The sequence below is a fragment of the Crocuta crocuta genome, unplaced genomic scaffold, assembly GCF_008692635.1.
Source record: "Crocuta crocuta isolate KB4526 unplaced genomic scaffold, BGI_CrCroc_1.0 scaffold69, whole genome shotgun sequence".
Classification (NCBI taxonomy): Eukaryota; Metazoa; Chordata; class Mammalia; order Carnivora; family Hyaenidae; genus Crocuta; species Crocuta crocuta.
Genome location: NW_027551576.1, coordinates 2,521,282 through 2,544,173, shown reverse-complemented (window position 1 = coordinate 2,544,173; position 22,892 = coordinate 2,521,282). Strand labels below are relative to the sequence as shown.

The window sequence follows — 22,892 nt, the reverse complement described above, 5'->3', positions numbered from 1 at the left end:
CGTGGTGGAGGAGCACTTCCGCAGGAGCCTGGGCAAGAACTACAAGGAGCCCGAGCCGGCGCCCAACTCGGTGTCCATCACGGGCTCCGTGGACGACCACTTCGCCAAAGCCCTGGGTGACACGTGGCTGCAGATCAAGGCGGCCAAGGACGGCGCCTCCGGCAGCCCCGAGTCAGCCTCGCGCAGGGGCCGGCCGGCCAGCCCCTCGGCGCACATGGTCAGCCACAGCCACTCGCCCTCCGTGCTCTCGTGAAGGGAGGCGCCCGCGAACAGGATGTCAGTCTGCATGGTTTGCCTGAGCTTCGAACAGTCCGTGCTTACAAAACAGAAAAACAAAAACAAAAAAAAATCGTGGGGGTGGGGTCGGGGGAAGGGTAGGGAAGGGATGGTTTATTCGCAAAAACCATGTCGTTGGGAATTTCGTGCTGTTTCGTCCTTGCTTGGTGTNGGTTACCAAAGAGACCTCTGGTGCAGGCCTGCCGTCCCGACGGGCCGGGGCCCCGCGGCGCTCGCTCGCGCGCTCAGTCACGAGCCATGACGCCGGGGACCCAGATGCTTTGTGCTTCTTACTCCGCTTCTGAGACCAGGGTGTGTGTGGCTTCGCTTCCGTGGCGTGTCTGGTGCGGCCCGCGTGCGCACGTCTACTTGAAGAGAACAGAGAACTGTCGCGTCTGATTTGCACTATTGGAGGAGGGCTCAAGTTGCCTGCCTGACAACTTGACGTGAGATGCTAGTACTCTGAGGGCAAACTGCTGAGAAACAAAGGGTTTAAGGATGACATTTCTGACCATTTGTGTGTTTTGGGTTTTTTTTTTTCTGTTGTTTTTGTTCTTTTAATTTAGACAAAACAGCTTTGGAAGGGGAAGTCTCATACAGGTTATCGGTCTTTCTCTCTAGATTTCAGGTGCTCGCAACTGGACTGCAGACTCTACCTGTCACGGGCATTGTACTTTCCTGAACACTGCAGTTTGTGAGACTAGAGCTGAGGTTGGAGGATTCTATAGTGCTTTCAACGTGATGCGTGTTTTAATGGAGAAAAATAGCTGGTTTCTATGAACTGTGTAGATAGTGAACAAGAACCTTACTCCTTACTAGCTTCTTTTCGGAATTAGTTTATTTTTGTCAGTTACAGTCCTAGATCCACTTACTGCTGGTACAGTGCTACTCTGAGATTTGTGTGTGTCCCCCCCCCCTGCGTGGGGCCGGCGGGCCCTGGGGCCGGGCAGCCGAGCCGCTGGGTCAGCCGCCGCGCACGACGCTGGAGTTTTCGCCACGGGCTGACGTTGGGTCCGTGCGCCCCTGTCTGCTTAGGACTCGCTCCCAGGGGAGGCGGGGTTTGCGTCTTCCCGCTTCCCTCCGGGCAGAAACTGCTCCCTTTCAACCCTCTTGGCTGAGCAGCAGATTCCTGACAATCTGTGATATGGTATTTTGTGTGCTTCCTTGTACGCTGGGGCCAAGGCAGTATACATTCCTCTGACTTTATACAGTTATTACTGCATTTATTATCGTTTGCTAGAGTAATAGCTACTAACTAGGAATTAGGCAAAGAAGAAAGCATGACNCCACCGTGCGACATTCCAGCCTCACCCACCCGAGGGCTTCAGAAGACACCTGCCCGGGTGACCCAGGCTTGACCACCTCCCCCGGGAGGCAACTGTGGACTTGCGCGAGCCCTCAAGGCTGGTTTCCGGTGTAAGAAAAAGACAAGTTAGTTGGTTAATTCTGCAAATCGTCCCTGGGCAGGAAGGTCGGCCGACTGGCCCTTGCCGTGGCCACAGGGTGGCCGGAGGGCTTTGAAAAGACGACAGAAAGAAGCCCTTCTCCTCTCGCCCCTGCACACACTTCACTCCCACTTAACTGGGCTTCCAGGCTTTCGCGTTCAGGCCCCTATATTTTCTGTAGGAAGAATCAGTGAGAACACTTTTTTTATATAGGTAACTTTAAGACCATCGTTACGCTGTGCGTAAAGAATGTACAGAGAAATTTGTAGGTATTTTTTGAAGAACAATTAATTTGTTAATGATATGTAGCTATTTAATTTCCCCTTTCCTATTGTAATCATTTTTTTTTGTCGTTTGGAAAAAAAAGTTGATCTTTTTTTTTTTTTGTCGTAGATTTGTCTGTAAAAGTGCAGGAACACAGTNGGTGCGTCCAGCCCCGAGACTCGGGTGCCGCCCCCACCGCGGCCCTGTGCTGGGCTGAGTCTTCCCCGTCCTCGGTGCTGCCCCACGGGGGCCAAGGTAGGAAGGACCCTGGGAGCTTTTACTGTCCGACACTTGACAACAAGGGGAAAAAAACCGAGCGGAGGGAACCAAGTCCCAGATCGGTGGCAATGCCAAAGCCAAGGTTATTATTTAGCTCAGAACTGGCGGGATCACGAATCATGAGACATGGAGCGCCCCAGAAGCTCCTGGGCAGTGGAGAGGGGGCCCTGGTCCTCAGAGTGCGCAGAGGAGGGGACCACAGAGGGTGGAGGGGCGCAGGGCCCAGAGTCACCGTCCTGGAGGCGGGGGTCCCACTCGGGCATCGGCGAGCTCTCCGCAGGCAGGAGAAGCCGCCCCGGCGAGGGCGGCCACGTCACACCGTCTCGTCGTCGCTCATGTCCCAGATCTGTGTGGAGAAGAGGAGACGGTCAGCGTGGAGCCAGCGGTGGCGCCCGCGGTGTGATGACAGGCAGGACAGCGGCTTCCATTTGCCAGTAACGCACCACGCTCCTCAACACCCTTGTCCCAGGGGACGGACACCCTATTTCTCGTATAATGAGAGCAGCGCACAGAGAAGGGAAGTAATTTACCTGAGGCCTCACTTCNAACAGGGAGTGTGAACGCCCCTCCCCTCCAGTGCCCGCGGCACAGCAGCCGACCCTGCCCCGAGCAGCCCGCACGCCCTGTGCCCTCCGAGGGCGGGAGCTCTGGCTCGTGCACTTGCTCGGAGGGGGCCCAGCCCGCCTGCACCCACACTTGCCGCCTGGCCGGCATGTCACCTGTGGTCCACGTTCCCAAGGCACTGCGGACGGCACACCTGGACGGCACCGAAGAGCTGGCTGTGCCGTGGGAGTAAGCTCTCTGCCTGCCAGCCCCGGGGGGCACGGCCAGCTCCTGCCTCTGTCCCAACTTGTGTGTCTCTGGGGAGCCCAAGACTGCCAGGGCCAACCTTCACGGGGACAGCGGGGCTCCCTCCGCCGGGAGGCCCCGCCCAGCTGTCCCCCACAGGCCTAGCTCTTTCTCCGCAGCTCTGCAGGAATCCCTGGGAGGGAGCCCGAGGCCAGCACGGAGGCCCCCCCCAGGCCTCCTCACACCCTGGGGTCCCTGGGGGGCTTGTCCCTGAACTTAGGCCTTCAGACTTTCAAAATTCCTAGAATTGGTTGCAAAAGGCCACCTCAACCCTAGCAGAGCTGAGAAGGAACATCGTGTTTACACGAGGCTGGCCCGGGGAGATGGGGAGGCCCGGCCAAGGTAAATATCAACACCAGCTTGGCTTTCAAAGTCAAGGATGTGGAAAATAAACACAGAGAGAAGGAAATTTCCTTTACCCTGAGTCGCCTGGGCCGAGGGCTGTGGTGGGTGTGCCTGTCACCCCCCCCCTCCCCCCGTGCCCGTACAGCCTACTGTCCCAACGTAACACCAAGAGGGGACTGCACAGCCAGGATCCCGCCGCCCGCAGGAGCAGGGGCGGGGTGGGGAGGAGCCTGGTCCGGGGTCCGGCCACCTGAACGAGGCCAGGCAGGCCCTGCCTTTTCTCTGGGTCCAGCACCCACTCCGCGAGGCCACAGCATGACTTGAAACCGACTCCGGGGCCTGGAGGCTGAGATGGGATTTGGGGGGGGGGGGGCGGGGCGGCTGCATCTGGCACCAAGGCTGCACTGAGGAGCCCCTGGATGGGAGACCAGCTGCCAGAGGGTCCCGGCGCATCCATCCTGTCCCTCAGTCGTTCGGCAAACACACATCTGTGGACCCCCTTCCTGTGCTGCAGCAGCGCAGCCCGGTGCAAATACCCCTCCTGGGCTCCCCACACCCCCCACACCGCCTGCAGGGGCGGATGGAAACACATGCGGGCAGGTAGGTGGGTTTCCAGCCAGCCAGGTGCGGGTCAGGCCGCCCTGAGGGAGGAAGGGGCGGTGGCCGGTGGGCTGTAGCCTCCAGGGGTGGGAGGGAGGCCAGCCGGGCCGGTGGTTTGTGCCAACTGGCAGTGCCCTCTGTAAATGGAGGGGGTTTTTCGTAGGACACTGGGGGCCCAGCGTGGGGCTTTATGGGAAAGCAGGAGCTCCAGGGAGCCGCCCTCCACTTTATCACCGGTCCTGCGGTTTCTCAGCCATGGGGAAGGGTCCGCAGCACCCGGCTCTGCCTTTGCAGCACGCGGTGCAGGGAGGGGCGGGAGAGGTGCTGGCTCTGGCCCCGCCCCTGCAGCGCCCCAGGGCATGGAGTGAGGTGCCCCCGAGGGCTTATGATGAGGACTCCCCAGAGGGGGCCAGGGTCCTGGATTTTACACAGCTGCTCTGGGATTTTGCAGAAGGTGTTCCCGGGCCTGGGCCTGAGGAGGGTTTCTCCTCTAGGGCCGCCAGTCCCTTCCCAGCCTCTGGACTCAGGGAGGCAGCAGTCACAACTGTAAGCTTCCAGAAACTTCAGGCTCCACAACTACCACTACGATCTACTTCTAGGTGGAATCTAAGAAAGCTGAACTCTGAGAACCAGAGAGCAGAGGGGTGGTTGCCAGGGGCTGAGCGGGGGAGGGGGGAGCGAGGAGGAGATGTTCTAGGAGGAGAATGTTCTGGAGGTCCAGTGCACGCACCACGGCGACTGCAGTGACAAATACCATCTACTTGAAACTGGCCTAGGGAACACATCTTAAGTGTTCTCAACACACACACACACACACACACACACACACACAACTAGCCATGTGAGGTGATGCCTATGGTAGTTAATAGTGGCGATCATTTCACAATGTACATGAAATCACTTTGTAAACCCTAAATTTATACAATTTGTGTCAGTCATTGCTCGGTAAAGCTGGGGAGGAGGAAACAAACTTCAGTGTCCTCTCACTTGAGAATAAGGACTCAAGTGAAGGGGGGGGTCGGTCTGCTCCCCACAGTGTCCTCAGCCTCCCTCTAGCGCCTGGCATGGAAGGGGCCCCGTGATGTCCTCTTCATAATGAGTGAAGGTTGTATTAAACTGGCAAGGATTTAAATAAAACGTTGATACTCCGTGTTGGCACGGAAGTGGCAGAACACTTCCAGCAGGAACATAAATTGGTACCATATTTTTTAACAGAAGAGATTTGGCAATTACAACACAAAGCCTCAAAACTACTCAGGGGCGCCTGGGTGGCTCAGTCTGTTGAGCTCCCGATTCTTGATTTCGGCTCAGGTCATGGTCTCATGGTTCATGGGTTTGAGCCTCATGTTGGGCTTTGCATTGACAGCACAGAGCTTGGGACTGACTCTCTCCATGTCTCTCTCTGCCCCTCCCCTGCTCATGCTCTTTCTCTCTCTCTCAAAATACACACACAAAAAAATAAAAATATTCATACTCCAAGGAAGAGATAAATGATCTCTTTTAGCAGATAATATTCAATACATCTAGAAAACCCAAGGAAATAAATGCTAGGATGAGTAACGACGATAACGTGTTCAGTAAGAGAGCAAGGTATAAAATTACTAACAACAAAGTCTGTCTATGCAAACAGCATCCAGTTGGAAAAGAGAGAAGAGCCCATTATAAACAAGGCAAGAGATCAGCTCAGAGGGAATGAACCTACGTGAAATGTCTGACCTCCCCATGGGAAAAGCCCCTCCACACAGTCCTGCATGGGTCCTCGCGAGAATCTGGTGAAAAGGAAGCGGAAACAAATGGGGGAAATGTTCCTTGTTTGTGCACAGGGCAGTTCAACAGCAATAAACATGTCAACTTCACCCAAGTTCGTAGAGAAATTTACCACACTCTCAATTTAAAAAAAATCAACAAGTATCTTTTCTGGAGCTAGATGCACTGGTTCCAAGGTTTATGAGGAAAAGTACATGAGCAAGAAAATCTAGGAGAACCGTGGCAAAGACCAGCAATGAGGAGGTTCCCTTACTGAATGTTCAAACATAAAAGTCTACAACTGAGAGAGGGTCACAGCACCCATGGGACAGACAGATGGGCCGGAGGCACAAAACGAGTCCAGAAACAACAGAGCAGTATGTTGAAGTAGAATTTAGTATCTTAATGATAAAGGTCTGGGGAATATGATCTCAAATCATTACAAAAAGATGGATTTTTTAATAGACGATATGGGTACAACCAGACGGTCATTTGGAAAAAGATAAAACTGGGGCACCTGGGTGACTCACCCGGTTAAGCATCCGACTTTCAGTTGCTGCTCAAGTCACGATCTTAACGGTTCTGCACGGACAGTGTGGAGCCTGCTTAGGATTCTCCCTCTGCCTCTCCCCTCCCCCCCTCAAAATATATAAACTTAAAAAAAAGATGAAATTGATTCCATGTCTCATTGTTTATCAGAATCCACTCCAAATGGAACAGGTCTAAATGTACAACAGAAAATCATACAAGTATTGGAAGTAAATGTGGGTGCGCTCCTTTATAACCTGGGAGCGGGGAGCCTATAGCCTAAGACCTATAAGCAATAGAACAGATACACTGGATCATGTGAAAACCACATGTGCAATTATGCATAGAAAAAACCACTATATGCAAAGTTGAAAGCACAACAAAGTGGGAGAAGACACTGCATAAGGGGCTAATCTCCCTAAAATACAAACCGCTCTTAAAAATCAAGAAGAGAAAGACCAATAAACTGATTTTTTAAAACATTTATTCAGTTTTGAGAGAGACAGAGCATGAGTGGGGGAGGGGCAGAGAGAGAGAGGGAGACACACAATCCCAAGCAGGCTCTGAGGTTTGAGTTGTTAGCACAAAGCCCAATGCAAGGCCTCGAACCCACAAACCGTGAGCTCATGACCTGAGCCAAAGTTGGCCACTCAACTGGCTGAGCCACCAGGTGGCCCCCACTTTTTAAAAAATGTTATTATTTACTTTTGAGAGAGAGAGACAGAGTGCATGGGGGAGGGGCAGAGAGAGAGGGAGATACAAAATCTTGAAGCAGGCTCCAGACTCTCAGCTGTCTGCACAGAACCCAGTGTGGAGCTTGAACCCACCAATTGCAAGATCATGACGAGACTGAAGTCAGATGCTTAACCGACTGAGCCCTCCAGGTTCCCCCAAACTGCTTCTTAAACAAACCAAAGACATGGACAGTTCACAGAAAACAATGGAAAATAGCCTTTAAACAATAGGAAAAGAGGTTCAACAGCTCAGAATAAGAGAGGCGCTAAAATTTCTTAGGATACGAAAAATACTAACCAGAAAGAACATAGTAACCAGAAAGAAAGAATATGGAGTCTTCACAAAAGTCAAAACTTCTAGTCTCTATGCCACTAGAAGAAAAAAAAAATACCCAGACTGTATATAAAAAGGACTTGTAACCAGAATATATAAAGAACTTCTACGGCTCAAATAATACAGAGACAGGTTACCTTTTTTTTTTTTTTTAAATAGGCAAAAGATGTGAATAGACACTTCACAATAAAGGAAATATAATGGCCAAGAAGAACCTGAAAAGGTGCTCAGTATCCTTACTCCTCAGGGAAATGCAAACCAGAAAGAGGTACCTTCTAGAACCACCAAAATGAAAAAAGGCTGGTAGGAACAAAGTTGTGCGAGAGTGTGGAGCAGTGGGACTCTGACACAGCTGCTGGGAGGGACAGAGACGGGCGTGACCACTTGGGAGTAAGGTCTGGTGACTCGTACAGTTAAACATCCACACGATCAGCCATTCCACTCCTATGAACCCCAAAGGCCCGAGAACACGTGTGCCCAAAAGACTTCTGCACGTGTGTTCACAGCAGCTCTGTTCATAAGAGGCCCAAACTGGAATCCACCCAACTGACCACGGACAGGCAAACGGAGAAACAAACACTGGTACATCCACACAGTGGGTACTACTCACTCTCGAAGGAACTAACTACAGGTGCATGCAGACAACATGTACGCATCTCAGAGGCACTGTGCGCAGATAAGCCCGGCACAAAAGATCCATATACCATAGGGACCCACTTCCATAAAATTCTAGAAGTGGCAAAACGGATCTATGGTGACAGAAAGTGCATGGCCTGTCAGAACTCCCCAAACTCTGCGCTTAAAATGGGTGCGTTTTATTGTACACAAATTATCCACTTTAATAAAGTTGATTTTTTTTGAAGCTACAAAGAACGTCTTTATTTATCAGATGGCGACAATCCCAAAGCAGGGCAGTCCGTTCTGTCTATGGGAGAACAGTGCTCCCCTTCGATGCTGGTGGGACATACATGGCAAGGCCCCCATGGAGTATCCAACGGAATTACTCGTCTCAAAGTTTGACCCCGTGGGCTCACTGTTAGGCATCTGTCCTAAAGATACAAACACGAAAGGACACGATTCATTGCCCCGTGGTTGTGACAGGCAAAGACTGGAAACCCAAGTGACCCTCAGTGGGGAACCAGCTAGCTGGGCCATTCATTGGCTGCACAGGCCCCGCCCCCCCATCAGGGACCACCGTGGCCGCGAAACACGGCGAGAAAGCTCAGCGAAGGCTACGGCGCCATTTCCAGGATTTGCTTAGCGAGAGAAAGACAAATGGTGGAAGAGGAAATAGAACTTTTACATTCTTTTAAAATTTTGCAAAAATAAAGACACAAACGAATGATAAACCGGAAATTCATTTTAATGGCTACTGATGGTGGGTAGATCATCAGGTGAGGTGAGGCTGATCTGAGCATACCTTTTTACCTGGAGCCTTCAGGTGAATGTTAACCTATTCAAAATATTAAGTCAAGGAGAAAAGCAACTGAAAGCACGGCGGGCAGGCCGAAACCACAGGTGCGCTGGACTTCACCAAAATTTAAAAAAAAAAAAAAAGTGTGCTTCAAAGGACACTATTAGGAAAGTGAAAAGACAACCTGCAGAAACGGGAGAAAATATGTGCAAATCATAGATCGGATAAGGGGCTTGTTTCTAGACCACTCGCAACTCAGTAGTAAAAAGCCTAATTTCTGAACGGGCAAAGGAGCAGAGTAGACATTTCTCCAAGAAAGACCAAAATGGCTCGGAAGACATGAAAAGACGCTTGAACATCATTAGTCCTTAGGAAAATGCAAATCAGAGCCGCAAGGAGACGGCGCGGCGCGTGGAAAAGGCAGATGACAGGTGCTCGCGAGGGGGGGACGGCACCCTCAGGCGATGTCGGGAAGCGCGAACGGTCTGGCCGTCCATCCGTGGCCCAGGATTCCACTGCTGGCCGCGGACCCACGGTCACGAGAACACAAAACCTACGTCCACACCACAACGTGCACACGAGCCTTCGTGGCATTATTCACAAGGGTCCAAAAGAAGCCACACCGGCGTCCACCAAGTGACACATGGAGGTCACCATCCTGCCCAACGCCCGCCGGTGCTCCGGCTTCTCAAGAGCCCGAGTACAGTGCTGTGACCACTTAGGAAACGGGCAACTGAAGCTCAGAGGAAATGACGTGACTCGTCAAGGAGTCGACCGAGCCAGCCGAGCTGGTCAGGAAGAAGCGAGGCCTTTTGCACTTGACCTCGCCCTGCCTGACTGTTCAGCACAATCCCTCCTGAAGGAACGACGAAGGACAGTCCCTGGACCTGCTTCCTGGGCACGGCCCCGCGGCTGACGGCACACACAGGAAACCCAGGGCTCATGACAGGCCCTCCCACCCGTCCCAGCTGCCGGGGTCCCCCCGCCCCCCCAGGAGGCGAGCCCAGGCTCCTGCCCCGAGGCCTGGGCGGCTCTGGCCGCGCGCCTGGCCCCCGCGGTCACGGCCTAACAGAGCCTCCCTGTCCTCGGGCCCGTCCAGGAGCAGCTCCGGCCCTTCAAGCCAGTGTAGGCGAGAGAACTGCGGGGCTGGGGCCACGGCTCTGAGTCACAGGGGGCCCTTCCAACACCCGGGACTCATGCTGAGAGGCTGCGCAGGACGGCGGGGGCGGGGGGGGCGGGGGCTGGACCGCACTCGCCCAAAGGGCCCGCTCTCCACTCTCTCCGAGTGAGACAGGCACGTTCAGGAAGAGCCGTTCATCAGCCAAACTTGGGTCCCCTTTCTGGACCACACTGCCTGGAGCCTGCCATGAACCAAGGTTTTTCTTTTATGAACACTGTAATTACCCTGTGAATGGCACGACTGTGTGTGTGTGTGTGTGTGTGTTAAAAGTGTTCATTTGTTAAGTATAAACATTTAAAATACACCCATTTCTAAAACCCAGTTTTGGCATTTCTATATTTTTTAATATAAATACGGAAATCTCCAGATCTCTCTTGGGCCTCTTCCTGGCCAGGGTTCCGTCCACTCGGGAAAGAATGAAGCCTCCATCGTGTTTCCAAACACCTCACACTTAAACCCACTCGTTCATTTGCTCATGTGCAATCACGGATCAAAGCACCCTGACTGGGTAGGCGGCACTCGGCAAAGCTGGGGGGCGAGGTCCCTCACTTCCTGCCGTCCAGGTGGTCAGTACCTTCCTCCAAAGTGTGGGAACGAGTGGTGGGCGTGCAGCCCCATTTCGGCTGAGCGGCGGGTCTGGCGGTCTGGGAGCTCCTTCGGAGTACTTCTGAGGGACCATGGGGACCAGCGGAGGAAGAGGACAGCCCCAAGGAGACTTTGGGGGGCAGCCAGCCAGAGACACATGCCACCGGAGGGCCAGGCCAGGCAGGGCTGCCCAGGATGGGGCCTAATCGCAGCTGAGGCGCAGAGGGAGGGCAGGGGCTGTAGGGCTCCCGCGGCCAGCAGACTGCGGGCCTGCGCTTGGCCCCTGACATCTAGGTCAGGTTCGTGGGCAGGAAGGGAGGGGAAGGGGTGGCCCGGCAAAGCCCCCCGGCCCACCCCACGGCAGGGTGTCCTGTGGGTCTCTGCCGCAGCCCCGGGGGAGACTCCCTGGGAGCCTGAGAAGGGAGGCAGGCTATTCCCGGGGTCGGTCTGCAGTCTCTGGACGCCCACCCGAGCACAAGATCTGCTGTCCTCAGGCGTCACCGGCCCCCGGTTGCCTCCCCGCGCGGTCTCCACGGTCCCTGAGTGCCGTTCACACAGGGAGAGTGCGATTCACACTGGTCTCCGGGCCGCTGGCCCCGCGCCCAGCCCCGCCCTCAGCGCTCAGTGCTTCCTGCCTCCTGCGCCTGGGAGTCTCTCCCTCGTGCAGGGCGCTCGCACACACTTCCCTGCGGCACCGAAGACCCTCCCTGTGGCCGCCTTGCCCAGCTGGCTCCTGCCTGTGGGGCTGCTGGGGTCTTCCCTGATGGGCCCACTGAAACAGCCTTCCCTCGTTCTCCGGGCCAGGCGGCCCGTGAGGCTCCTCCAGCACCCCGACCGTAACCTGTCACTCTGTTCCAGTCCCTGCCTCTGCCTGACTCCCTCCGGGAGCACGAGCTGCAGGGAGGGGGCTGGGGGAGGGCCCACGCTGAGTTCACCGCTGCGGCCCGGCTCCGGCAGGCGGCTGGGCCAACTTACCAAGGGAGGCCCGGGCTCCAGACCACGGAGACCCTCACTGTCCTTCCTGGGCGCCGCCATCAGGTCCCGAACCAGGCCAAGGCGCTGCAGAGTGGTGGCCAGTTCTGGCTTCTAGATTTTAAGGGCTCCAGGGCTGGGTGGCCGCTGGCCCAAGAGATGCGCTGTCCGTAGCGGGTGGGGAGCCTCCCTAGATGGCGGGCCCTTCAGGCTACCCTGGGACCGGGCCCACCCAGGCCCAGGCCTGCACCGTGGGTCTGGGGAGGGCCACACGAGGTGCCACCGGGCAAAGGCCCGGGTTCTGACTTCCCAGCCCCAGAGTCCCACCCGGAGCTCACACCACACCGCGGGGACACGAGCCAACTCGGAAATAACTGCGCTCTCCCTCACAGCAAGCCCGGAATGCGAGAGGACACACCGTGTGCCCCAGCATCTGTGTCCACAGCATGGGGTCTGAAAACTTCCAGATCCTTCTGCCTTTCTACCAAGGTGATGCAGCTGATGTGAAGCGGCCAGGACTGCCGGTAGACACAGGTGATGGCCGCAAGGGACAAACGAGAGACAAGAGCAAGGGCAGGGTCTGCACCGGGAAGGCTGGAGCGGATGGCTACAGCTACCCTGGTGATGGAACACCACCATCCCAGATGCCGGTGCCCTTGCCGTCTGTCACCAGCACCCAGGGCCCCTTGCCCACACTCCACCCACATGCCTTTCTCACCCTCCTTCAGTGGAGATGAAATGATTCCCTCCCCACCCCCTCACCAGGGCTCTGCATTTTGTCTTATACATGGCTGCTCTGGGACCTTCCTGTTTAGAGATGCCTGCTTGCTCTTCTAGCCTCGGACCCTCAACATTCACTACCTCCTCCGCCTGGCCTCTCCCGGGCATAATCTGGAGCAGGATTATGACCCAGTCCCTCTTCTGGAAGGCCAGCTCCCAACGCCCAGCCTCCCAGACACCAGGCAGCTGAGGGCTGCGGGAGGGAAGAGGGCGGGAAGTAGCTAGAACTCTCGCGGCAACTTCCGGCACGAGAGTCCTCTGGTGGAGAAGGCACCCGCCTTCCGCATCTCCACCCCTGCAGGTGCCAGCGCAGGGACTCAGTGCGCGCTGCCCTACGCCCCCGTTGCTCTGGGGGTTCCAGAATAAGGTTAAGGATTTCTTAGAAAGAAAAAGTTGTGGCCAAGTCCACTGGTAACATGCAGATCATGACTTCTACAAAGCACGGGGCGGGGGTGGGGGAGGCAGCCAATGGCCAAGGAAGACAAAGGAGAAAGGAAATGCTTCCTGTCGGCAGGATGGGGTGCCTCTCCCCCTGCCGTGGGGTGGGGAGGGCGCCTCTGGCTGGCTGCACAACTGATCAAAGGCACATGGAGGGAGAAGGCAGGGCCTGGGCCTGGGCACACATGCGGCTTGCACGCTACCTTCGAGGGGCCTCTGTCCCCGATCCTCCCCTGCGGCTCCCCCGGCAGAGACGCTCTGGGCTGCGAATGGCAAGAGGGAATCTGAAAAAATGGCCTCTTATCTCGGAACCTAGATCCAGACAAAAAGGCCAACACACCGGCCCGCACTCAGAAGTGCCGGGGAGGCACTCGGCCCTTCCGACGTTCACTGGCCCGGGCACCGAGAGGCCTCAGCGTACACCAAGAGGGACAAGACAGAAGGCAGTCATCCTGAAGCGCAGGAGGAAAGCAGCAGAGAACAAGGTCAAGGCTGTGGCTCCCCTCCATCTGGAGAGATGCAGACCTCAGATGACCATCCCCAATGGGTGGCAGGGAGGCCCCGTGCCGTCCGCCTGAGCACGGGCCGTTTGTTTCCACCTTCCCGCCAGGGGCTGAGTGGGCCCCCGAGGCCAGAACAGAGGGATGTAGAGGGAGAAACGGGGGACCTTCGACTCAAGCCATCCCCGGGGGCAGAAGAGAGAAACCGGGAGCCCTGCCCTCACACCGGGGAGACTGAGCGGGAGAGCCTGGCCTAGGTGCAGGATGGTTAGTAGGCAGGCATTTAACGTGCTTTTTAGCAAGTTCTGATGACATGAGAAAACTGTCAGAAACGTATACGTTAAAAGAGAAAACAAAATCATGTGCCCCGATCACGTCCACCCATGGTTTAAAAAAAAAAAATCGGGAAGGAAAAAGCAAAAACCAAACGATCACCTCCAAGTGACAGAGTCACAGGTGCCAAGCTTATTCTTTATTTCAGATTTTTTGACGATGCTCATGCGCCTCTTTTGGGACCAGAAGACGACACGGTATGGAGCCGGGTGGGGGTGAGGGTGTGGCCGCCCCCGCGGGTCCCTGGGAGCCAGAGCACGGGTGAGGACGTACCCGGCCGTCCACAGGGCAGANGAAACCTTGGGCCTGGGAGGAAATGCTGCCATTTTGTCCACGGACTCCTTGGAGAGCTTTCCACGGGAGGCCCTGGAGTCCCCAGCCCCCAGCACAGGCTGCCGCATGTCTCCCCGTCTGATTAGTCTGGAAATGGGCCTCGGGGCCCTGCTATATTTAGCACCCTCCCTCTGGACATGGCCTTAAATGAGCACCAATATCTGAGCGCTCTAATGTGTGTTTATTGCCCAGGGACGAGGGTGTGACTGAGGCCTGAGAGGGGTCAGTCGAGTCCAAAGACCGTGGGGAGCAGCCTGGGTTTTGGGCTCTCAACTCCTCATTACCAAGTGACAGGCAAAGGCAGAGGCCCCAGAATAGCAGCGGCGGCCCCAGAGAGTGACTAACAACTGGGTGTGCAGTACGTGCTCGAGCTTCTCTGCCTAGTGTAGGGAGTAGTGCGGATTTATTCTGGGGACAGAGGGAAGGCAGGGGACGTGTGGGAGAAGGGCGGCCGGGCCCCGGGCTTGTTTGCTTTCTTCCCAGCTTCAAAACACATTTTTCAAATTAGGTGGTAAGAATACAGGGCAATTTCTGTGGCACCAACATACTTTCTTTCAAGATATGATTTATATGTTTGGCCCACATTTTAAATGAAATGGTTATTGAGATAAATGGCCGTGCTGGAGGCTGCAAAATGGTTTCCATTATGTAGTTCTTCTTTTCAGTGCCTTAGAAAACGTTCTGAAAAGCGCCCCTGTAAAAAGGCAGACACTTTGGCATCTTTGTTCTCCTCCTCAGAGGGCTTTTGGGGTCAATCCTGGAGAGAGCGAGAAGGGAAAGGAGAAGAGCGGGAGGGCTCAGGGCGCTGGCGCGAGGGGCGCACGGGGCCTAAACATACAGAGGCTGCACGTGTAAGAGAGCATTTTGAAACTTTAATGCCAAGGTGGGTGACATGGGACATCACGAGAGGGTCCTGATTCAGTCCCTGGCGGACATTCAAGACAACGGTTGGTACCCCTGTGCAGAGTCCTGAGGGTGCTGCCTCTGGGCGCCACCAGCAGGGACCACGGGAGGACACTGGTGCTGGTCCCTGACCTTGTATAAGGCGGCAGGAGTCACACGGGGCGGCGCTGGGATAGACAGAGGAGAGGAGAGCAGCAGAAATAGACCCGCACGTGTATGGGGTCAACTGACTTTCCGCAAAGGTGCCGCGGTAACTCACTGAGGGAGAGTTTTCTGAACAAATGATGCCAACACAATGAGACATCCGTATGGAGAAAAACAAACCTCCACGCTTACTTGGACCCAGACACAGAAATTAACTTGAAATCAAACATGGACGTACATGTAAACACTGGAAGTATAAGGCTTGTAAAAAAAAAAAGAAAAAAAAGGAACATAAAAAATTAATGAGACTCCGGGGCAAAGAATTCTTAAGATACTAAAAGTATGAACCATAAAAAAAATGAGTAAACTCATGTTTGTTAAATAATCAGAACTTTTTCTTTCTTAAAGACAGTAAGGAAATGGAAAGGCAAGCCAAAGATACGGAGAAAATGTACGCAGTGCCTATATCGGAAAAAGGACGCACGTCCAGAAAATATAATGAACTCTTACAACCCAATAAGGAGATACATAACCCCACGCAAACTATGGCAAAAGGTTTGAAAGAGAGGTCACAAAAGTCAACACGCAGATGGCAGGCATCCACGGTCACCAGAGCGCTGTCATAAAAACCACAAGCTGCCGCCATGAACCCAGCCAACTGGTGACGGTGGACGACGGCCGGCTCCAAGTGCGGACCAGGAGACGGAGGAACCACAACTCTGGGGCGCTGCTGGGGGCGACAGCACGCGGCACGGCTACTTCACAAACCAGTTTGGTCGTTTAAGACATCAAACTCATTCTTCCATTACAACCCAGCAGTTCCAGTCCTAGGTAATCACTTGAGAGAAATGAAAATACATTTCCACACAAACACTTGTACGGAGACACACGTCAGAGCTTTGCTTACAACAGTCTCAAGGTGGAACAATCTAGATACTCATCAGTGAGTGAGTAAAGAAACAATTACGGTATATTCATAAAATAGGGGACTGTTCATCAGTAAAAAGGGATCAACTCCTGAGCCACAACAACAGGGTTGGATCGCAACAATCCCCGCTGACCCAAAGAAGCTGGACAAAATAGGACCTAGCACAAGGATTCAAGAAAATAGTCCTAAAATATGTATGGAACCACAAAAGACACCGAATGGTCAAAGCAATCCTGAGAAAGAAGAACAGAGCTGGAGAGATCACGCTTGCTTCCTTTTTTAATTTTTTTAAGTTTTATTTATTTAATAATCTCTATGCCCAATGTGGGACTCGACCCTGAGATCAACAGCTGTGTGCTCTTCCGACTGAGCCGGAGCCCCAGCACCACGCTTCCTGACGTCAAAGAAGATTCCGAGTCTTGAGTAATTAGAACAGTATGGTACTGGCCTAGACCAAGAGAACAGAACTGAGAACGCAGGCGTCAACCTCCATTTTTACAGTTAACTGATTTCTGCGAAGGGTGCCTAGAACACTTGGTGGGGAAAGGGAAGTCTCTCCAGCAAACAGTGAGGAGAGAACGAGGTCATCAGAGCAAAGCAAGGCAGCTGGACCGTGTGGCACGGCTCACAAAACTTAACCTGAGCTAAACACTGCAACACAAGACCTCCCACTGTAAAACCCCTGCAAGAAAACATAGGAAGGAAGCTCCTTGATGTTTGCCTTGGCAGTGAGTTTTAAAAAATTTTTTTAATGTTTTTATTTATTTTTGAGAGAGGAAGAGAGAGAGAGGCAGGCAGAGAGGGAGGGAGACACGGAATCCAAAGAAGGCTCCAGGCTCTGAGCTGTCAGCACAGAGCCTGATGCAGGGCTTGAACCCACACGCCGTGAGATCACGACCTGAGCTGAAGTTGGAAGGTTAACCGGCTGAGCCCCCCAGGCACCCTGGTAATGATTTTTTTTTTTTTAAAACACGATATGAAAAGCACAGAAGCAGCAAAACCGAAATTCATCAAGTGGGACCCAAAGCTTCTGCGTGGCAAAACCACCACCGCCACCACCCGGTGAAATGAAAAGTAACTTATGAAATGGGAGAAAATATCTGCAAACCACGTGTCAGTTAAGACGGTAATATCCAAAATAAATAAAGAACTTCTACAACTCAATAACAAAAAAATAAATAAATAAACAATCTGATGACAGAACGGACAGAGGAACTACGTAGATATTTTTCCAAAGACACCCAGAAGGCTAACAGGTCCAGGAAGGGGTGTTCGGTACCACTAGCCATAAGGTAAATGCAAATTGGAACAAATTAGGACAACTATTGTCAGGAAGGTAGGAAGTGTTGGTGAGGATGGAGAGAAAAGGGAATCCTTCTACACTGCTGGTGGGAATTGGTTCAGCCCCTATGGAAAACAGTATGAAGACTCCTTTAAAAATTAAAAATAGAACCACCATATGAGCGAGCAATTCCACTCCTGGGTATATAGCCAAAGGACACATGACATCAGAGAGACTGACACATCCACCCCCACGTTCCCTGTGACATCATTCACAATACCCAAGCTATGGAAACAATCTGCTAAGTGTCCGTCAACAGAGGAACAGATAAAGAAGACGTGTTCTATAAACACAATCAAATTATCATTCAGCCACGAGAAAAAGGAAATCCTGCCATTGTGACAACACGGATGGACCTTGAGGGCATTACTCAAAGTGAGATAAATCGGAGAGACACAAATGCTGTATGATACCACGGATGTGTGGAATCTAAAAGAGTTGAACTCAGAAACAGATAGTAGAATGGTGGTTACCAGGAGCGGGGGGCGGGGGTAAGAGAATTGGGGAAATGTGGTTTAACAGTACAAACTTGCAACCAGTAGCTGAACAAATCCTGGAGATCTAATGCACAGCCCAGCGAATAGAGTCAACAACACTATACACCAAGGCCACCATGAGACTAGATCTTAATTGTTCCCACCACAAAAAAGAACTGTAACTTGGTGGAGGGATCAGCCAACACAGAGGGGGTAATCGTACTGCCGATACACACAAGCATCAGATCAACACTGCATACCTGAAACGTACACAATGTTGTATGCGAAGTATGTCTTGACAAAAATAAATTTAAAAACTAAAAAATAAAAATACAAGAATATAGTTCCGTTTGTACAGAACCCTAGAAAATACAAATGGAGTCTGTGTAATGATGGAAGGCAGACCCTTGGCTGCCTGGGGGTGGGCGTGACTGGACTGCGTAGGCCCCCAGGGAAATCTTTACCTTTCGGGGGATAGAAACCATCCCTATTTGATCTTTTAAAAGTTCAGAAGAAAAAAAAAAAGAAATGTAGCTAAAAAGGGAGAGTTCACAGAACATAAATCCATCATTACAATAGTTTCCAAAAATACAGAAAAGGAATACTATCCTTTCTAAAACGGCAGAGGGCGGGCAATCCTAAAGGCGGTCCCCATTTCTACCCTTTTCGTACCAATACTGTCCCCCAAACAGTTTATCTCAAAGTCTCACCCCCAATCGCTATAGGCAGAACAGAATCATTACGATCCAGCGTTCCCTGGCTTCCTCGGCTAAATGGCACTCCTCTTACCCCGCGTCCTGCACCGGATTCTCCTGGGGTCGCCAAGCAACACCAGATCACTCAGCCCAGGAGCTAACAGCTTCTCTGCCTCTGAAGTCAGATTTCCCGGACCGTGTCCCTGCTCTGCCACTGACTTGCTGGCTGTGTGACCCTGGGCAACATACGTAATCTCTCTGTGCCTCCGTTTTTCTCATCTGAAAATCCAAGTGCTCAGAATAGTGCCTGAGAGGGTAGACTCAGGAGTGTGTGCTGTTGTTTGTTTAAAATTACCAAACACACACAGGCACACACTGATAATAAGCTCCTCGAAGTTGTGAGTAATCGATCCCATATAACGGCCCCATTAAAGTTCTTCATGCTGAAAATAACATGAAGCTACTTCCTCTTCAGGACGAGGGCACCTTAGATGTGATCCCTTCACGTACGCACTCGCTCGGGCACAAGAAGTAGGAAGTGCTGGTTCCTTCAAATAGGACCGAGAGAGGGCGGATGCCTCGGCCAGATTCACACAGCTTGTCAACAGCAGAGCTGAGGTTCGAACCCAGGTCTGTCTGGCTCCAGGCCTTGTGTTCTCTTCTCCACCGCAGCTTCCGGCAAACACGCCTATTTTGAGGCTCCCTGTGGGTGTCCTACTGAGAGAACTATCCTCTGAAGGGCGGGCAGCCGTACGGGAGCTGTGCTGTCAGAAAGGCCTTCCTCAAGTTCAAGGCCTTCATTGCTGGGCCAGCATCACCCAGCCCATCCCCGAGGCGGTCATTTATCACTAATCCTAATACAGCCCCCGTGCTCTGGATGCTACTAGGTCTCTGGAAATGCCAAGGCCTTACCTCAGGTTCCCATGACACTCAGGGATGCCAGCCCTGGGCTGCGAGTTTCTCCCAGCTGGGTGGTCAATAAAGGCCATTCAAAGTCACACGCAATGCCAGCCCTGGCCCCAACCACTCCTGGGCTCCTGCCACGTTCAGGGCCACAGCTTGGCTCGGTGGCAGGGGCCATGAAGGAAACAGCACCGGACCTGGGGCAAGGCTCTGCCGCTTCCCAGCTCTGCGATCTTAGGTGAGGTTTCAATCTCCGAGACCGGGCCTCTATCATTGACCTCACAAAGGTCACCAAGGGTAAATACAACAGTGACTGGAAAGCCCGAACCCGGGACCTGGCACTGAGCAGGTCCTTATGAAATAATATCAACGGAATCTGGTCCCACTCGGTGAGGCTGCAGGAGCAAACGGCAGAGTGGGGGCTAAAAACACCACTTGGCTACTGACTAAGCGCTTCCTAACAGACTCTGGTTTGCTTTATAATCCCCCCCCTCCCCCCACGCATCCAGATCCTAGAGGGAGAATGGGGCCTGAGCAGTCAGGAGGAAAAATGGGAGCTCCTTACGGAGGGGCATCCATCCATTCAACCGTGCGTCCATTCAACCAATAGTTACGGAGCACCTGCTGTGCAGCGGGCACTGTGCGAGGCTCTGGGTGTTCAGTCATGATCGGGACAGATAAGGAAAGCCCTCACCCTTGGAGGTCCCCAGTGGTGTGAAGCCCACATTCTAGTGCAGGCAAATAAGAGACTAACACACAACTAGATCTGAGAAGATGGCTCCAAGACATTTAAGGACCATGATGGAAAATAAACAAGGAGCGAGAGGTGGAATAACAGAGGAGCGCTTACTTTAGACAGGGATTTTGAGTCGGGCCTCTTGGAGGTGACATTAAGCTGAGATCTGAAAGCTGGGAAGGAGCCAGCCCATCAANGGGGGGGGAGGAGCAGGTGCCAGAGCTGCAGGCAGGAGGGGGCGTGGCGTGCTCCGGAGGCACAGAGCAGTGCCTGCTGTAGGGGTGGGAAAGGCCCCAGGCAGAGGCCCAGGAAATCTGCCATCAGAAGGTCCATGGTAAAGACTCTGAGTTTATTCTATGCCATTGAACTTAAGCAAGAAGTGACATGATCATGGTCAGTGCCAGGAGAAACAGAGAGCAGTGTGCGTATCTGAAGTATACTTTGGAGGGATGATCAGCATATTCATAAACACCTACAGTCAGAATCCTAAAATGTCAGAGCTGGAAATGACCTTACAGGTGTCAAGTTCAGTCCCCACCATTACAGAAGGGGAAACCGAGGCCCAGAGAGGGTGCATGGCCTAAGCAAGGTCATAAGCAGAGCTTCGGTCTAGAACCATGAACTACCAGGGTGGTCCTTGACTCTTCTGGGTCAGAGAAGCAGAGGCGAGAGCGTCCCCTCTCCACGGCGCCCTCCCCCCCAAAACTTTCGGAGCCCGCTCACACAGAAGTTTACTCTGAAAACAAGGCAGCGGCCTCAAAGGAAAAGAAACATCCTCCCCAGGTGTGTGTGAAACTCTGCACTTTCCTTGGGAAACAGAAGTTTTGGCTTTCTTCCTCCGCAGCTCTGGCAAAGGTCCTGGGAAGGCTCTGGCCTGCCCTGGAACCTAGGCTCCCTGGGCAGGACGGAACCACAGGAGTTCGTGACGGTGGTGGCTGCTGACGGAACAGGGTGGGAGTGCTTCCTAGAGCCCGTGGGGGAGGGGCTGAGTGGGCCAGCTGCCGGCTACCCTCACTAAGGACAGTCCTTAAGGACACTTCTTTTGCTATGTAATCTGTCCCTAATGAGCTATTTCAAGCCCCCTGAAGGCTCTCAGGTCCACCCCAGTCCTGCTCCCTGGGGCAGCCCTTCCAAACTCCCCCTACTGGCCTGGCTGGCCCTGACCTGCTCATCAGAGAGGGCAACTCTCTCCTCCTCACTGGCCAGGTGCGAGGCCCCGTCCCAAACCCGTGAACGGAGGCCCAGCCTGCGGCCGGGCNGAGCCCTGGGCCTGCGGTGGGGGAGGGGAGGTGGTTCCGAAGGGCTCTGGGAGGCAGCTTTCCCAGGAGGCAGAGCCCGGCCTCATCCTAGGCTCCCCCGACCTCTGAGCCAAAGCCTGGACCTGGATACTTGAAAACTGACAGGGCCAAGGCCTCCTCAGGCAGGGCCTGGACCTCAAAAGCCATATCCCCGGAACAGCTGGTCCTCCCACTGGGTTCACAGCCGTCACCTCTGAGGGCCCCCATCCAGGCCACTGTCCCACCGTCTCCTCCCCAAGGAGGCTTGCTCTGAACCTCCCGCTCTGCACGTGCTCCTCTGCCTGCTCTGGGAGGGGCCGACACAGGACTTGCAGGCTGACGCAAGCCGGGTTTCCACGCTAGGGCCTGGGCACCGTGGTAGGTGTCACTAGGGACACAGACAGGACCAGTCCCGGGCAGCCTTCAGTCTGCCCAGAAAAAGAGAAGGCACACCTTGGATAACATTACACAGGGTTTCTGATAGATGAGCCCAGGGGAGTGGCCCGAGCTAGAGGGAGCAGAGGGCTGGAGACTAAGCTAAGGCTCTGCATGGGATGGTCTGAGTCTAGAACTCGAAAGATGGAACATTCCAGAAGGAATGGCAGCATGACCAAGAGGGAGGCCTCCAAGCAAGGTATCCAAGGAAGAAGTCATTCTACCCTTTATGGAAGGCTTCCTGGAGCAGGTGACCCACCAGTGAATGAGGGTGTGAACTGGGAGGAGAGCTGGACACACAGGGAAACAAAGTCACTGGGTGAAGAGGTTCCAGAAGAGGACTCTGTTCCAAGGAATGGAGGCCCCTGTCAGGAAGTCAGGACCAGATAGGCAGGGGAGACTTTTGGGGCACGAGTCCAAACCTGGGAGGAGCATCTGATTGGCTAAAGCCCGCTGAATTGAGGGCCAGGTTGCTGGAGCTGAGCCACCGTGGAACGTGAGGGACACTAAGGAGGTCCCAAGGCAGCCAGGTATGTGATGGCAGGCAGTGACCGGGGCTCCGTCCCCGAGCTGCTCTTCAACACAGAAGACCGAGCCAGGACAGAGCAGCGCCCCTCTGTGGGTTGAAGGACATCTGCTTGTGGGAGACGACGGTCCACCGGGCACGGCTGGGTCGCTCGGGGCTTGACCGCGGGGCCCGCTAACAAGGAGCGGCTCCCGTAAGGACAGCACAGCAAATAGGAACCCACAGTGTCCAGTCCCTGCCTGGCAGCACGTAGCCACCCAGCATGAAGGACGGCCATTCAGGAAGGGCTCTGCTGCCTTCCCAACCGCCTGGGCTTCGGGCAGAGGCCCTCTCCTCCGCGAGACTGCCTAAGCCCCGGGGCAACACAGGGCCTCTGTTCCAAGACCAAACGCATGCTGAGGTGACAGCAGCCATGCCTTTCTTTACCTTGGCAATGCCAGGCCCACGCCTAAATATAGACGCTGGGGCAGAACATTCGCCCGCGGCCACAGAATCGGTGATGTCCGGCCTACCGGTGATGAAGGGCGCTGGGGCTTTGCATTAGGTGTTGTTAGGATCCTAAGTTCCTTTCTCGTTCAGATGGCACACCCTC

General features: G+C 53.9%; 2 protein-coding genes across 6 annotated transcripts in view; one reads left to right on the top strand and one right to left on the bottom strand.

Annotated features, from left to right (window-relative positions):
- VGLL4 (vestigial like family member 4) overlaps positions 1 to 445 on the top strand; it is a 78,869-nt gene extending 78,424 nt beyond the window's left edge. Inside the window, exon 5 of the mRNA XM_077751561.1 lies at positions 1 to 445. This exon is cut by the window's left edge and continues 17 nt beyond it. Coding sequence (XP_077607687.1) covers positions 1 to 253 — 253 coding nt within the window. The 3' untranslated portion in view covers positions 254 to 445.
- Positions 446 to 2,316: 1,871 nt separating this feature from the next.
- The window catches only part of ATG7 (autophagy related 7), a 239,614-nt gene continuing 219,038 nt past the window's right edge, over positions 2,317 to 22,892 (bottom strand). For all 5 annotated transcript variants that reach the window (XM_077751556.1, XM_077751557.1, XM_077751555.1 and 2 more), the window contains one exon: positions 2,317 to 2,610. In XM_077751556.1, coding sequence (XP_077607682.1) covers positions 2,578 to 2,610 — 33 coding nt within the window. In that variant the 3' untranslated portion in view covers positions 2,317 to 2,577. The remainder of the gene's footprint in view (positions 2,611 to 22,892) is intronic.